Raw genomic sequence first — 15,634 nt, forward strand, 5'->3', positions numbered from 1 at the left:
ACATGAGAGATATAATATATTCATATCTTTTATTTTATGTGATATAATATACCATACCTCATTATTTCTCATATTATGAGAAATATACAATAGAGTTAGGTTTTTCACTTCTGTTTGGAAATATTAGGAAGATCACTTTGAAAAAATGGGCTGTATATGTTCCCTAAACAGCTCCTGATAATTATTTCAAGATTGATGAATGCTAAACTTAAGGACTATCCCAAGGTAAGGAGCCATTGACATAAATGTTCAAATGGAATATTTGTTTGGTTCTTACTCTTCTTATGGATGAAAAGGGCCCTGATGTGTACTTCCAATAATCTCATTGTAGTAGATTTTTTTTAAATATCCACATAGAGAAATCTCATTTTACAGATCTACAGACACATCCATATAGAGACCCCAGTCTACAGATACTTCTCTCTTCTCTCTCTTGACATAGCAAATGAGTATAGGCAGTTCTGCTGATATTCACATTTCCATCTGATGGTTTTTGAAATTCTAGACGATGTGAGATGTAAGCCATAAGGAAGCATCACTAACTGGGGAGAGAATATAACCAGAAATATTCACTTAGAAGTGAATATAAGAAGAGAAACTTAAGAATAAAATGAATGTTCAATTCAATTTCTTATAATAGTAAACTCCTATTTCTCCAAATAAGATGCAGTATGGAAATCTGATGTCGCTTCCTACCACCTATCCCACGACAGAACCCAAGTGTTTAAGGGAGCCTTCTGCATGTTGGTAGATGTGAATGAGCCCTAGTACGTGAAAGATATGTTGTTGCTGTTATAGAATCACTGAAACATTCGGGAGATTTTCTCTCATTTGCTGTAATTTAAATGAACATATAAAAACCAGGGGGAGAAAAATCTAAAATAAAATTAAAACCTGCATTCCAAAGAGGTCATCTATATATATTTTTAAAAAGGAAAGACAGTATAGTGATTTAAATTCATGAAGAATGAGAATAAGAACTGCATTCAGAGAAACTTGGTCATTGTTTTAGTAGTGCCTTAAAATTCACCAGACCCAGCAAGGTGGAGTCCGCCATGACAATGGTAACTTGAAACGAGGCTCAAAGCCCACTGCACTTGGCTGTGGTCCTGAGAGCCAAACTTGCCTTCTCACAACATAGTTCCCCCAAAATAGCACTCCTTCCTTCTCTCCCCCAAAGAAACACCCGGGTCTCAGTTCTCACATGGGCATGCTTACTGCAGACCATGGTCAGTCTGCTGGTTGCAAGGTGTCTCCACCAAGTCAGCCTCTTAGGAAGTAGAGAGTGTGTAGCTACATATGCAGGATGATTTCTAGAATGTTAGGGGCTAGCATTTGTGCCCAGTGGCTCTACCTATGCTTGCCATTCTGTCTCTGAATAGTCAGGCTCTTGAGTCTAGAAGATTTTTGTTCTTCCTGACTTTCCTTCTAAAAATGGCTGTATCTAGCGGGAGTCAACCAGTCATCAATTACCAACCGACTGCTAAGCAGATCTTTCCACCCCAGACACTCTCTTCTCCAGGGTCCCTAGGAAAATGGATGGGTGCACCTGGGAAGAGTGGGAAAGGAGATGTCAGAATCAGGGAGCAGGGACTGAGAGGGAAGAAAGATATTAGGAAACAGCCTGAGCCAGTCTGTTCATCTCGTCTCTTTGTTCTGCACACCCCAGGAATGAGCCTGCTGCCTTCCCTTATTTGCTGACAGCCTGGCAGCAGCTTTTCTTCCCACCATTACTATTATTTTTAAGGAAATTGAGAGTAACAAAAGAAAAACAACGTGACAGCAAGTTACAAGAGGACAATATTTTTTTTTCAACAGCTTATGGAGGGGTAACTGTGATCTTGAAAATAATTCTTAAAAGTCTCTAATGACCTTTTGGAGAGGAGGCGGTCACACACTGATCCACTGGGAAGCCCTTCTCCTCTCATGGCTGAGCTGACTCCCCCTGCCCCAGACCTCACTCTTCCTTACACATGATTCTGCTCTTCCCTTACGGTGCGTGTCTTACTGTGTGTATGACTACCTCCCACAAACTACCGTGCAGCAGGGCCATGTCTCACTCTCTGTATGCACAGCACCTGAGACAATATCCAGCTCAGAATGAATCTGTGAATGAATGAATGAATGAATGAATGAATGATCAATGATTGACTTTTCTTAGCTCATCACACTGATTTCTTTTCATTCTTTTTCTGAAATCCAGTCCTCCTTAATCTCTAGTATTTTACCCAGACTAGTGAGTCCAAGGTTGCTCTGACATCTAGGTTCATAACCTCTATTTTTACTTCTGCTCCACAAGAGAAGAAAATTAGGTGTCTATGGCTACTAATGTGGGGGTATCCTATTTTCACAAAAAACTTCAACGTAGTTCTCTCACTCTCTTCTTACTTCCCTGGGAAACACGAACAACTTCACGCTGTTGACTTAAGTTCATTTCAGTTCACTAGAACCTTCCTTCTTAGGGAAGTTTCTCCTCAGGTAGATTATGTGACAGTGGCCTTGTTTTTAGCAAATATTATTTTCACATATATTCAGTCATACGAATATTACAGTCGGGACAACAATAAATATTAAAAGCAACAGTGATGTTCCTATTTTCAGATGTCAAGCTGTATTGTTAATGCCACTTCTCCAATGATAGTAATAATATACTAATTGTAATAACAGCTAATATGTTGTCAGCATTTCCTGTGTGCCAACAACCCTCCCGGTCTGACACAATGTGATTATAGGGAGGTAAAACAATGCGCACGTCATACAGCTTCATCCTAGATGAGGTGAGTGGGAGAAAAAAAAAATCCTTTGTTTCAGGCATCAGGGTAAGTTCAGCTCTATTCGTGCTTTCTGTTTCATTTTTTTTTTAATGTGATTAGTGTACATTTTTTCCCCCAGACCTACCCTGCTTTTTCAGGATATTTTTATTAGGCTCACATTCCTCACCTTCCCAGTTTGCGCTATTTAGACATATCGAACAGAGTGTATGCAAAGGAAATATTTGGACTTAACTCATATTACATTGTAGATTTAGTCAGTTTTACGACAGCCATCCAGAACTCCAAATCTGTCATATAATAGTCTTTCACAGAGAATACAAAATCCTAGTATTTTCCTCTCTGCTTGACATATTGCACCTCGCTGAGCCATTTGAACATCCAGTCCTGCTGCTGAGCCCCTCTGCCCAAACCCCCTGGTGCTGTGAAAGGTACCACAGCGCTGTTTCAGCTGCGTGGATATAAAATATTCTGGAACTCTGCCAAAACCTTTCTGCCTTTTGAGTTTTAAAAATGATTTTGATGGGGGTGCCTGGGTGGCTCAATCGTTAAGCGTCTGCCTTCGGCTCAGGTCATGATCCCAGGGTCCTGGTGTCGAGCCCCTCATCGGGCTCCCTGCTCAGCGGGAAACCTGCATCTCCCTCTCCCACTCCCCCTGCTTGTGTTCCCTCTCTCACTGTGTCTCTGTCTGTCAGATAAATAAATAAAATCTTTTTAAAAAATGATTTTGATGTTTAATGCAGGATGTACTACAAAGTACACGACCCTTTCTCAGCGCACCAATGAAATATATCGTTCACGTTTGAGGCTATGAGGATGTGTGAGAGCAAAGGAAGAAGAGAAGAGGTCTCTAAAACCAATTATTCTTCTCTTTTTTTTTTTTTTCACTATCTATATGCTTAAAACTAGATATTTAACATGGTGTTCGGTGATTTTTTTTTTCTTACCACATCTTAAATTCAAGATTTCCACAGAACATTTTCCTCTAATCGCTAAAATTTTGTTTTAGTAGAAAAGACTTTTTTCCAAGATTCTTACATGTCACGAAAATAGGATCTCTTTTCAAAGAAGTTTCACAATTGTAGATAAAATGAACAGCCTTAATGTCACTCACCTTTATGTCAGACTTAGACTTGGTGTGAGGGGCAAATGGAATTTCACAGGGGTAAAATTCTGGCCCCTTCCATTCTGGAGAAACTCCTGCCAAACTCACATGGCCGGGTGTTTTGGAATTCTCTTCCCAAATGTTTTGCTAACATGATGGGAAGCCCAAAGAGATGCCACAGCCCCCTGAAAGATTTCTGTCTGTTCACATGTTAACTTCACTAACCCAAAAAATAAGAGTAATTATGTATGTATGTGATCACTTCAAAATTCAAGGTATCACACGAGTGCACAATCTAAGATTAAGGACCATAAGGTCAATTTTTGTAATTTCACCCAAACACTTAGCATTTCTCAATATAAAACTTAAGTGGTAAATCAAATTTCTTTTCACATGCGCATTCATTAATTTAATTAACATGTATTAAGAGCTTGCTTTGCACTAAGTGCCACGCAGGATAGGCTGGGGATGAAAGATAAGAAAGGTGAGATCTCTCACCCTTTCAAAAATGTGTATTAAAGTTAACTGGTTTTGACTCTTTTTCTCCAATAGACTGTGAGCAAATTGGGGGTAGGAGCCATTCCTTATTCACCTTTATATCCCCAACTTGCGAGGCATTGTCAATAAATATCTGTTGAGTTACAAAATGAGTGATCCATATGAACAAAATTATTCCCAGATAAAGACATGAGTTATGATAGAGGCGTGTTGTGAAAGCCAGAGGAGGAAACAATTTTCTCAGCTAATTAAGCCACCAAAATGTGTGAGAAAGAGCAATTTGAGTTCTGTGCTCATCAAAATGCTTACCAAATGTTTTTGTGAAATGTGTTGGTAAAAGAAGAGCTTCTGGTTTTAGTACTCTTAAATAGAAAAATAATTCCGCCAGCCTGTTCCAAAAAGAATCAGTCAGAATTCAAATCTCATTTTCAACAACTTAAAATTTATCAGGGGATTCTATAATTTCAAACAGGAAACTCGCTTGGCAACTTAGAGAAAATTTACATTCTGTTCCGAATTCAGCCTAGCCTCCCAGACCTATCAATATCTATTTGCTGTTTTCCCTTCTTGTCAAAAGCAGATTTTTCTTCCCAGACAAATTTTCCCTGAAACCAGTACCTTCTTAGTTCAAAGAAATCAGTTTGTCTCTTTGTGAGGTCATGGAAAAAGTCCACTGTAATGCAGTTTACTCACTTTTTATTATGATGAGTCAAGCTTTAAAGTAATTTATGTTTTTAAGAGACTCTACAAATCTTTACATATAATTCAACCAAAGGGTAAGTGCTTTCTGGTTTCCATTTTTAATCAGTCACCTCTTAGGAAAATTTGAAAATTTTCAGAGTGAGAAAACAAAGTATAAAGGAAATAAAAGATTCAAGGAAACATTGACTTATAAAGCAATTTCAGTTTGTACTTTTGCTAATTTTTTTGATTGTCTTAAATACCCTTTAAGGTATTAATTATATGCTGGTATAGCAATTTAATTGAGTGGTTTTTGACCTCAAGCTAGAACAGGAAAGTGAAGTTTGTACTGGCAAGAACTTCAGGATAACTGGCCTAAAAAATAGAATATATTACATTATGCCAAAAACCAAATAATGGAAAAAAGAGGAAAGCAATGTATTATGAATTGTGTTCTTGCTCTACACTGAAAGGGAAAATATTAAAATAAATACAATTTTTACTTTAAAAATAAAATTTTTAAGAAAAAAAAGATAGGCTAATAGTAAATTTCCTTTTAAAGCTCTTGCTGTGCCTTACACTACTAAAGAATCAACTGCACTAGCAACTTTTATTCGCAAAGAATAGCTCATGTGGTTGGGTCATTGATTCTAGGGCCCCACCCACCCAGGAAGTGGATCGTCCTGATGGATACTTCATCTAAGGCACGCGGTATTCTCAAACACGGCTAGCTCTGCTCCGTCTTTCTTTAGTGGCACTCAGAACTGCACGTGAACTTGGAGATTTGCTGCCATAGCGTCTCATAAAAACAAGACAAGAGCATAGACTTTTTCTAGCACTCTTCCCTGGTGTGGCCGTTCCAAGGCTGTTTGGCCTGCAGCATTAAGGACAATCTATGTTTTTCATCCTCAGCAGGCTTTGGCCGGTCTGTTTCCAGAGTTATGGCCAACGGCCAACATTCCATATTTGCAGTTTGACTGCTTTACTTCTAGAGTCATTGCGTGTGCGTACTCACTTTGGAACAATATGTCGCTTTCCTGCTCGTTTGCACAAGACTCCTGGGAGCTTCCTGATATCCATCCTCATGAACTTGACTTTACACTTCCTAGATACTTAAGGGGTTTCCTGAACTGTTCATGAATCAAACGGCCCCGGTCAGGGATGATGCCCAATGAGCATCCCCTTTGGATGTCCCAACCTCTCCTTACTCCTCGCTTCCTTTGTTAATGCCACTTTTTTCACCAAAAAAAAAAAAAAAAAAATAGGGACCCTGATCCCAAGCTGACCTTAAGTAATGGCCTTTGGTATAGAATCTTGTCAAAGGCCTTTAAAAAATCTTTCTCCCCACCTCCCACCTTTCTTCATCCTGTTATATCTACTGAAAATGTTCTTTAAAAAGATCCACGTGGGGCGCCTGGGTGGCTCAGTCAGTTAAGCGACTACCTTCAGCTCAGGTCATGATCCTGGAGTCCCAGGATCCAGTCCCGCATCGGGCTCCCTGCTCAGAGGGGAGTCTGCTTCTCCCTTCGATCCTCCCCCCTTTCATGCTCTCCCTCTCTCCTTCATTCTCTCTCTCAAATAAATAAATAAAATCTTAAAAAAAAAAAAGATCCACATGTATTTAAAACCTCGGTGTCCCCCTTTTCCATTGTGGAGTCATTCATCTCCACTCCTTAAATTCCTTCAAGGTTTATCCAATATCGGGGCTGAGCAAGGTCTAAACTCACCCACCAGTGGTGTGCTTCCCGAGATCTACATTCCTGCATACCCCCTGAATCCATCTTAGTGACAAGGGTCACCTTTGCAATCTGGCACACTGACTTGCATAACAATACATTCCAGTGGCCTAATTTCACCCTTGAGTTCCTGCAAAACTCTCATTGAACTGCCCTCCACTTGGTGATTTATCTAGATTTATTGTGTCAATTTGGCAGAATAGCTCTGATACAACCACTCCTGAATGTAATAGCATTAATCTTGCATTTCCAAGAACAATACAGAACTGGTGATCTCCCTATGATCTTCTTCATTAAAAACTAAGGTTTAAGAATGCATCTGTGAGCTATCATCATTTCATCCTGTGGAGAACTCTCTGTGCCAATATTACCTGTGGTCTATCCTCTTTCGTGAGTTAAATTGTTCTCTCTGATTCCTTGAAAGAAACTGGTATTGCTCTTAAAGCCTCACATATGATGCTCCTCAATTTCTCTGCGTTTTGAAGACTACTTTATCACTTTATTGCTCCTATTCTTCCACAGTTGGTAAATTTCCCTGTCCTCATAATTTGAACCATGTTTCAGCTGAGGAAAGGGAACTAATTATTTCCTAAAATAAAATTTTTGATACTTCTGGTTATCCATGCAATTGGGAATACAGTGCACATGGAATAATTTTGAATGAGGTTTTTTACAACATCGTTGCATTTTTCTTACAGCTACCTGCTCTAAAATTAGCAAACAACTAAGTGAGTGGTCATTCAAAATTCTAGGGGCACCTATTATAATGATTAGTAGTCATTAATTAACATAAGAAGTATATTGTTCACTAATTCTGGGGGAGACAGTGCTGAAGTGCAAGGTGCTAGGAATTCAACTAATTTAGAAGATATGGTCTCTGTCCCCAGGGATCTCACAGTGTGGGGTCACATTACATGCAGACATGTAAATAAACAAATTAAGTTCACTTAGTGTGACAGGTGCCAAATAGTAGATGAAAGTGAAGGGGAGAGCATTTGCCCGCACATTCCAGAGCCAGGTGAGTGATGATATTGAGCTGAGTCTTGATGAATAGGTGGGAGAGTCCTGGGCAAAAGGTGGTAGGAAGGGCAGGGGCTTTAAACTTGGGACTGGGGAGTGGAGTTCAACAGAAACGGTAGCAGGTGAGACTGGAGAGAACAGGTGAAGTCGTAACCATATCCTGTAGGCAAACAGAGGCAATCAGAAATTTAAATAATGAAATACTATAGTCGAATCTGTGATGTGGGTGTGCAAACAGAGAGATCATTTAAGAAGTTATTACAGTGTTCACACAAGAGCTGGTGAGGCAATGTCAGTTAGAATGGAAAGCAGGGAATGGGTTTAATATACAGGTAGGAGGTATATATGAGTCCCTCAGACATTTATTCAGGTGGTGGGAAATTAGGGAAGAGAACAAAGTCAAGGGTAACCCCTTCCCCGGGATTCATTTTTGGGTAACTAGGTACATGGTAAGTCCGACAGCCAGAAGAGGGACTGACAACCAGAAGCAGGTTAGTAGTGGGTTGGTCTGAGGATGATGGAACGGCTTTGTAACGATCATGGGTTCTACTTTGAACATATTTCATTTGACATGAAGTATCCAAGGCAAGATTATTTCTAATAAATAATTATATAGATCTGGTGCTTAGGCTTAGAGATACATATGGGAGAGCCACTAGGCTAGGGCTCAGTCACTTTTGCATTCTGGCTGGCTGTATTTGAGTTCCTATGCTAAGAAAGACTACAGTAAGGATGACTAATAAATGATCTGTCTCTGGAGCCCAGTAATGAACAAAGACACAATTATTTATTATATCTTATTCTTCTAATCTGTCATATATATGGACCTTATTCATATAAATGATTTATTCTATATACTAAACCCTTGTCCATACTTTTCTTACCTTTTAGCCACATTATTATTTTAAATAACTCCTTTGATCATTCTTAAGAGTAGCAACTATCAAAGAAATGAATTACTAATGGGGTACACTTACTGATTCCAAGGATACAAGAATAAACATCCCAGCTGGAAAATCATTTGGCTGAAATATTATACTTCTTACAGTGTGCCCTTTATATCACATTTTGTGAAGGACAAGTTAGTTATACTTCCTGAATCAATGAAGATTTGGCAGATCTGGTGTCATTTAGGTGGAAGGAGCTCAAACAGAGCTCTTCCTTTTGCCACTTTAAAATAGCAACTCTCTTTGAAAAGTAAATATATCACATACACACAGTCAGCTTATGGATAGGAAATGATGGGTGGGAAAAAAGCGTGATGGAAAAGTCCCCACAGTTACTCTAACAAAATTCTGGAATTCTCTGACCGAAACAAAATTTTTTTTTCTGAAACCTTGTTTAAATAAATTATAGACACTGTGGAATCATCATGCATAAAATTATTTTATGAAACCCAGAGTGAAATCATATTCTGTAATTGTAATCCATTCCTAAATAGTACATATCCCTCTAGCTGCCAGTTCATGCTTTGAGCAAGTGACATATACAAAGAATAACTTGAAGATTCTGCTCTCTCTTGAAAAAAGGAAACATTGAATAGACAGCTTTTCAGAAATTTGTGTTGAATTGTATTCATGGTCTTTTCAAAATGGGTATGTTCACATAATGTATGCAGCTACAGTGTCCTATGATTTCTACAGAACAGAAAATGTCAGATCTCATTACTGGAAGTTCTCCAAATGACACCTTTTTTTTCTCTCTCTCTCTCCCTTTCTCTCTCTCATCATTAAACAGGGAAGGCCATGGTAAAATTTCAGTATTTGCTGTCAAAATGGCTTTAGCCACATTGTGTGGAGGGAAGATCATGGACAAATTAAGATGTAAGTTATTCTTTGTGTCTCTCTTTGCTTATTCCTCCCATGTGCCACATTTTCTTTTCCCCATTTCTGCTATGTCCTGCCGCCCATTTGGACTCTCCTCATTCTGTGAAAGTTGTTTGAAATATAATCTTCATGGATCTTTGGATTTTATGACAGAAATATTTTCATATTAGATAAATGGTAACGATAATGGATGTTTTCCTTCTACTTAATGGATTATTATTCGTTATAACCTGTTGAGTATCACCAACTAGACTGTAGTATTAAAGTAAGATGTATATCCTTTCAAGTTCATTGTACTATACTGCCTTACAGGCATAAGTCCATCTTCATAGGGACATGAAAGCCATGTTGGACAATCTCCCTTTTTTAGGTAATCTAAAGCCAAAGCTCCTGGCACGTTTCCTCATTCTTCTTAGCCAGTGCTGTTCAAATCACTGGGAATCCCAAAGGTTCCAAAATAGACATTGCCAAGGTAGAGGCATAAGAATTGCACAGAAACACTACAGACTGAGAACTGGATTCCAGTAAGAACATGTAGCTAAGGTGCATTGAGTGATTGTGGGCCCTTTTATGTACATTTTGTCACCAAATGTGGTAGTTCTTTAACCAAGAAAACACAAGAGTTTTGTTTGTTTTAGGTAAAGAAGCTGAGACTCGGAGAGGTAGCATAAAGTAAATCATATAGCTAAGGTGGTACCAGGATTTGAACCTGACTTTTTTTCTCTATACCAGTGGTTCTGAAATTTTAGGATATATAGAATCATCTGGAGGGCTTTTTTTTTATTTTTTATTGTTATGTTAATCACCATTCATTACATCATTAGTTTTTGATGTAGTGTCCCACGATTCATTGTTTGTGCATAACACCCAGTGCTCCACGCAGAACGTGCCCTCTTCAATACCCATCACCAGGCTAACTCATCCCCCCACCCCCCTCCCCTCTAGAACCCTCAGTTTGTTCCTCAGAGTCCATCGTCTCTCATGGTTCGTCTCCCCCTCCGATTTTCCCCCCTTCATTCTTCCCCATCTGGAGGGCTTCTTAAACCATAGATTTCTGGGTCCCACTCTCAGAGTTTTTGTTTCAGAAGACCTAGGGTGGGGGTAGGGGACGAGAATTTTCATTTCCAACTATTTTAAATGATGTAGATGCTGCTGTTTAAAAGAAAAATTTCCACTTACCCCTTTCCCTTACCTTAAATATGATGAATTTGGGTTATAATGCTATGTGGGAAAGAGCACTGTCATGAGAATCAGGAACCCCAGCTTGTAAGCCCAGCTATGTGACTAATTCGCTGAGTTATTCTGTGGAAGTTACTCCACTTCCTTAGTCCTCGGCTTCCATCTTTATCCCAAATTTGGGGATTTTGTTAGATACCCAGAGGGTCCCTCCCAGCTCTACTCATCTGTGACTCACAGCCTCCAGGCACTTTTCTCACCTGCTGCCTGTCAGCTTCGGAGTGTGATCTCTTTCTTCCTGATGCACAAAGAGGGGGGAAACGAACAAGATACAGGAAAACAAAAAACAAAAAAACTCTTTGTTCCTCTGGAATTCCCCAGACATACTCCAAGACAGAGTTGTGTCATTGGACCAGTAGATAAGTGGAAGGCACAAGCACACATCTCCCCACACTTTGGGAACCTCCTTCCGTGGACCAGTCAAATGCATTTCGGATTCAGAGAAGCCCAAGCAGGATTTACAGGGAGAGATTAATTTCTCTTTAGCTAGCCTGAAAGATATTTTAAAAATTAAAATCTGCCTCAGTGCTTGAGTGGGGATAATAACTAAATTAGAAGGTGGTGGAACCAATGTCCTTTTTTAAAACACAGCTTCATAGTAATCCATGAGGCATTTCCTCTATGGTTAGGCTGGGAAGAGAAAGTTGAGCACAGGGAACCAGGGTGGAGGAGGAAACTCTGCAGGGCCTTGTCTGCGGACCTCATGTCACAATTGGCCACTTATGCTGAGGACATTAGATACATGGTTTGTTTTTAAGTCTTGAGAATCATTTCCAAATACTTACTCAATGTTGTATTAATAGGGACATGGATAAAAGGATTCCATATTAAAATAAGTTTCAGGAAAACTGAAAGAACCAGTTTTCTGACCTTCCTGGGGGTCCTTGGAGCTTTTCATGAACGAAGCTAATTCTGTGTCATCAAGGACTATAGTGCTTTCCATCTTTCCACTCAGGCTTCACTGGTGCAGATTTTCTCTCTCTCCTTGGAAAAGGGGTCTGGCAATCTCAGGAGTCACATCTCACTCTGGAGGCCCCCAGCCTGTAAGTGTCACTGCCCAGGACTACACCAGTTACTGGTAACAAGAAAGGAATGCCCATGATAGTCATGGAGGAATCCACTCCTGCCTCTGGGGCTGGGAAACGCCTCTGCTTTCCCTTCTTAGCACAGGAAGAAATTTGGGGTCCATAAAGACCAAGGGAATGGTTGTTAGGTCAGCAAGGAACCATGTCTGCAGAGTTACAAAGCTCAAGATAACTAAGTTTCTGGGCAGATCTTTACCAACTGTCAAAGCCCTGGCAGATCTCTTGCATGTCGAGGAATTCAAAGCCAACAAAGTCACCACGAGGGTGCTTTCTCCTCACCCCACCATCAGTGAGCAAAGCATGCATGCTACCTAGTGGCCAAAGGAAATCCTCTTCAGTGCAGTGAAAGAAGTTGACCAATGCATGAGTCTCACTGGAAGTAGACCATGTTCTCCAGTCTGCAGAAATTAATTTCAGAGTCACAAATTCTGGAGAACAACAAAAACAGATAGTATGATCATGAGATATATCATGCTGCCCTCTCCCAGAGTGGTGGATCTGAATCACAGCCTAATGTGTCCCCAGCTCTCTGGCTGAGGAGTCACTCTTTGTATACTTAATCCCAAGGAGGTGGTTTTCGTGGTTTCCTGGTAAGTCGATCAAGAGCAATTTGACAAAAACAATTTAACTGAAAGCACTTTGCTTAGAAGAACTCTAAAATGTTAGTCAAAAATAAATATATTCAGTCACCAGTATTTCTAGTTTCAGGGAATACACAAAATTCAGAATTAACTGAATACACAAATATGGGCAAATCTGCCCACAGACAGCAGAGGCTGACTCTTGATGAGCAGGATTGTGTTTTCTCTTGTCTCCTTTTGCTAGCTGCACTTACTGATAAAACAGACAAGTAATGATTTTCTGCATTGCTTTTGTACTAAGAAAAAATAAAATGAAAGGATATGGAATTTCTCGGTATTTCAGGGTTTTGTTTTCCCTTCTTTCAATTCTAATTCACTTTAAGCCACTATGCCACCGCTGTGCTTGTTTGGCAGTTTCTCTGTTTTTGTACATAGGGATGAGAGGTATTTATTTGTTCCAACTAGCCCCTTCATGTGGGAGGGTGCCGGGCAAGAGTCATTGTGAAAATAAATTAGGATCTTTAGAAAGCAAAAAGTGAAAGACAGAAAATTTTAAACTAAATTTTTCAAGCTGCTTTAAAATGCATGAAAAGGGGCAAAAAATCCATATTGCACTACCATTTCCAACACTTGGGGCAGCCAGGAACCAATATGCAGGGTGTTCACTGCGTACCTCCAGGCAGCCTCGAGTATGAGGCTGCCCCCGGCAGTGCTGGGACACGGCAACCTAAACAGAAACCAACCTAATCAAATACCCTATTTCTGTTGAATTGTTCTTGGTCCAGTTATAAGCTGTCGTTGTAATGAGTTGGGACACCTGTTTATACTTCTTCCTTGGGGCTCTCAGATAGTCCTAAGGATCCTAAGAAGTTCTGAATACAATGCTGTAAGCCTGGAATGTCAGGTGCTGTGCTAAAGCTTCTGGGAAGGGCTGGTTTTGTTTACTAGACTAGCCTTGTGGCAAACACCAGGTATTTGTTGAGTTTCTATAACTGAACTGGTTGTTCTTTCTCCATACCTTCCCCTAGGGTAATATTTCTAACTCACTGGCCTGCCTTAAATCTTTAGTATCTCCTGCAACATCTTTTGGACACAACCTAAACTCCTTAGTAGAGCCTTAAAGCTCTTCAGATCTCTACCTCATCTCCCACCATGCCCTTGTGGGCACCCACGGCCCATGGCACAATGAACTACTTCAAGAGCCTTGAGTGTATCATGCTTGAGCGTGCCCGTGCACATCCTGATTCTGTGTCTTAAAGCCTGACTAGCTCCTAACTGTCCTTTATGCTTGGCCTAGAAGTCCCATCTCTCACCTAGGAAGACCTAGAAGTCACCTGTGTAAGGAAATCTTCCCTCACTCTAGAAGCCCTCTCTTTGAGCTCCTGATGCACCCCGTGCACCCTACTGTTCTGGTAGTCACACCACCATGTTAGGATTCATGATGTCATAGGATGCCTTCTGTAAGCACGTCTCTGCACCCTCAAGGGACTGGGACCTCCCAGAGGTCAAGAACTATGTCCTATTACTGACCAATTCACAAAATTGGAATATGGCCTATAGGTTAGATAATATTAGATAAGATTAGTGTATCAATGTTAGATATATCAAAGTGGATAATTACCCTGTAACCCAGGGTAAACAAGCTATGGTCTGTGAGCTAAGACGAGTTTCCACATTTTTAAAGGTTGTAAAAAGTAAAAAGACAAGTGTGTGACAGAGACCATATATGGTCCACAAAACCCAAAATATCACTATCTGGTCCTTTACAGAAAAAGTTTGCTGACCCCTGCTGTAGTCTCATCAGAAGATATACTCTTACTCTTAGGCAAGACACACTGGCTGTGTTCAGAGGTAAAGGCCATGATATATGCAAATTAGTCGCAATTCAGAAAAAAATTGTATGTTTGCCACACATATATACACACAGATAGACAAAGACAGATAATAGATTGATAGATGATAGATAGATAGCTAGATGATAGGATGATAAAGTAAATAGAATAAAGTGTTCATAGATGAATCTGGATAAAGGGTGTGGGAGTGTTCTTCGTAGTACTCTTATTCTTGCAATTATTTTGTTAAGTTCGATATATTTTCAAATAAAATTTTGTTTTAATTCCTTAAAAAATAATATAAAAAAGAACTATGTCCTGATGTTCCTGTATATTCATTGTTTAGCACAGTTTTACACATTTTGTATGTGCTAAGTTAATTTTAGTTGAACGAATCAAAGAATATAAATTCTTCTAAAGTATCTATCATTGTGTGGTGCTGTCAGAAATACAGTGGTGATTTAGAGTATGATTGGGAACATTACAGAACAATCCCACTGGGGAGGCAAAGCCTATGCATTTGAAGTAAATAACAGAAAAAAATGTGATATGAAATTAACAGTAAAAATAGCTCACATTTCTGTACTATGTACTAAGTATCAAGCACTATTCTGTGTCCTTTACATCTGTATGTTTTTTATCTATTAACTAATTTAATCTTTGAAATACCTTCTATTTTATTACATGCACATATATTACATATTATAAGCACATTACATATGTATGTATGTGTATTTTTATATCCATATGTGCATATATATTGTTATATAATATGAGAGCCCAGAACTAAAGTACAAACACATAATTTTGATAGCTTCCTTAGAGTCCCCTCATTTCTTTTTAAAAACCAGAGTGACCATTCACAGCCCCTTCCCTTTGATCCCAGTGACCTAGCCCTAGTTTGGCTATTGCTTAACAAAACTTCATCAACACAAACAAGTTTAATATGAGCTTCAAGTTTGTGAAAGGTCAGTGTTGGTACTCCTTCAGCTTTTGCTCTAGTTAGAACTGTTGTCTAAATTCTTTCCATGGGAGATTTGAAAGGCCTGGGCTGCTTTTCAAAATGCATCCTGGCTTAGAAAAGTCCTGGCTAGAAGATCATCAGGATGACACAATTATAGTTGACCAACCTGCCTAAAAACGCACAAGATGGCAGCTCTGATAAGAAAGTCCATTTACTTTTCCTGGGTTTCCTTTTTCTACTTTCTATTGGAATTCTTGAGTTTCTGTATATGGGATTATGTAAGAGTTTTTTTGCTGTTG

At 39.4% G+C, this 15,634-nt stretch overlaps 1 protein-coding gene across 36 annotated transcripts in view; it reads left to right on the forward strand.

The window, feature by feature from the left end:
• The window catches only part of DTNA (dystrobrevin alpha), a 340,156-nt gene that overhangs the window by 248,882 nt on the left and 75,640 nt on the right, over positions 1 to 15,634 (forward strand). For 35 of the 36 annotated variants that reach the window (XR_003516895.1, XM_027575980.2, XM_027575982.2 and 32 more), the window contains one exon: positions 9,549 to 9,634. The exons of the other annotated variant lie outside the window; for it this stretch is intronic. Coding sequence is in view for 34 of the 35 variants with exons in the window: in XM_027575980.2 (XP_027431781.1) it covers positions 9,549 to 9,634 (86 nt within the window). In the remaining variant the exon portion in view is untranslated. The remainder of the gene's footprint in view (positions 1 to 9,548; positions 9,635 to 15,634) is intronic. 36 annotated transcript variants of the gene reach the window in all.

The sequence above is a fragment of the Zalophus californianus genome, chromosome 14, assembly GCF_009762305.2.
Source record: "Zalophus californianus isolate mZalCal1 chromosome 14, mZalCal1.pri.v2, whole genome shotgun sequence".
In the NCBI taxonomy this organism is placed as follows: Eukaryota; Metazoa; Chordata; class Mammalia; order Carnivora; family Otariidae; genus Zalophus; species Zalophus californianus.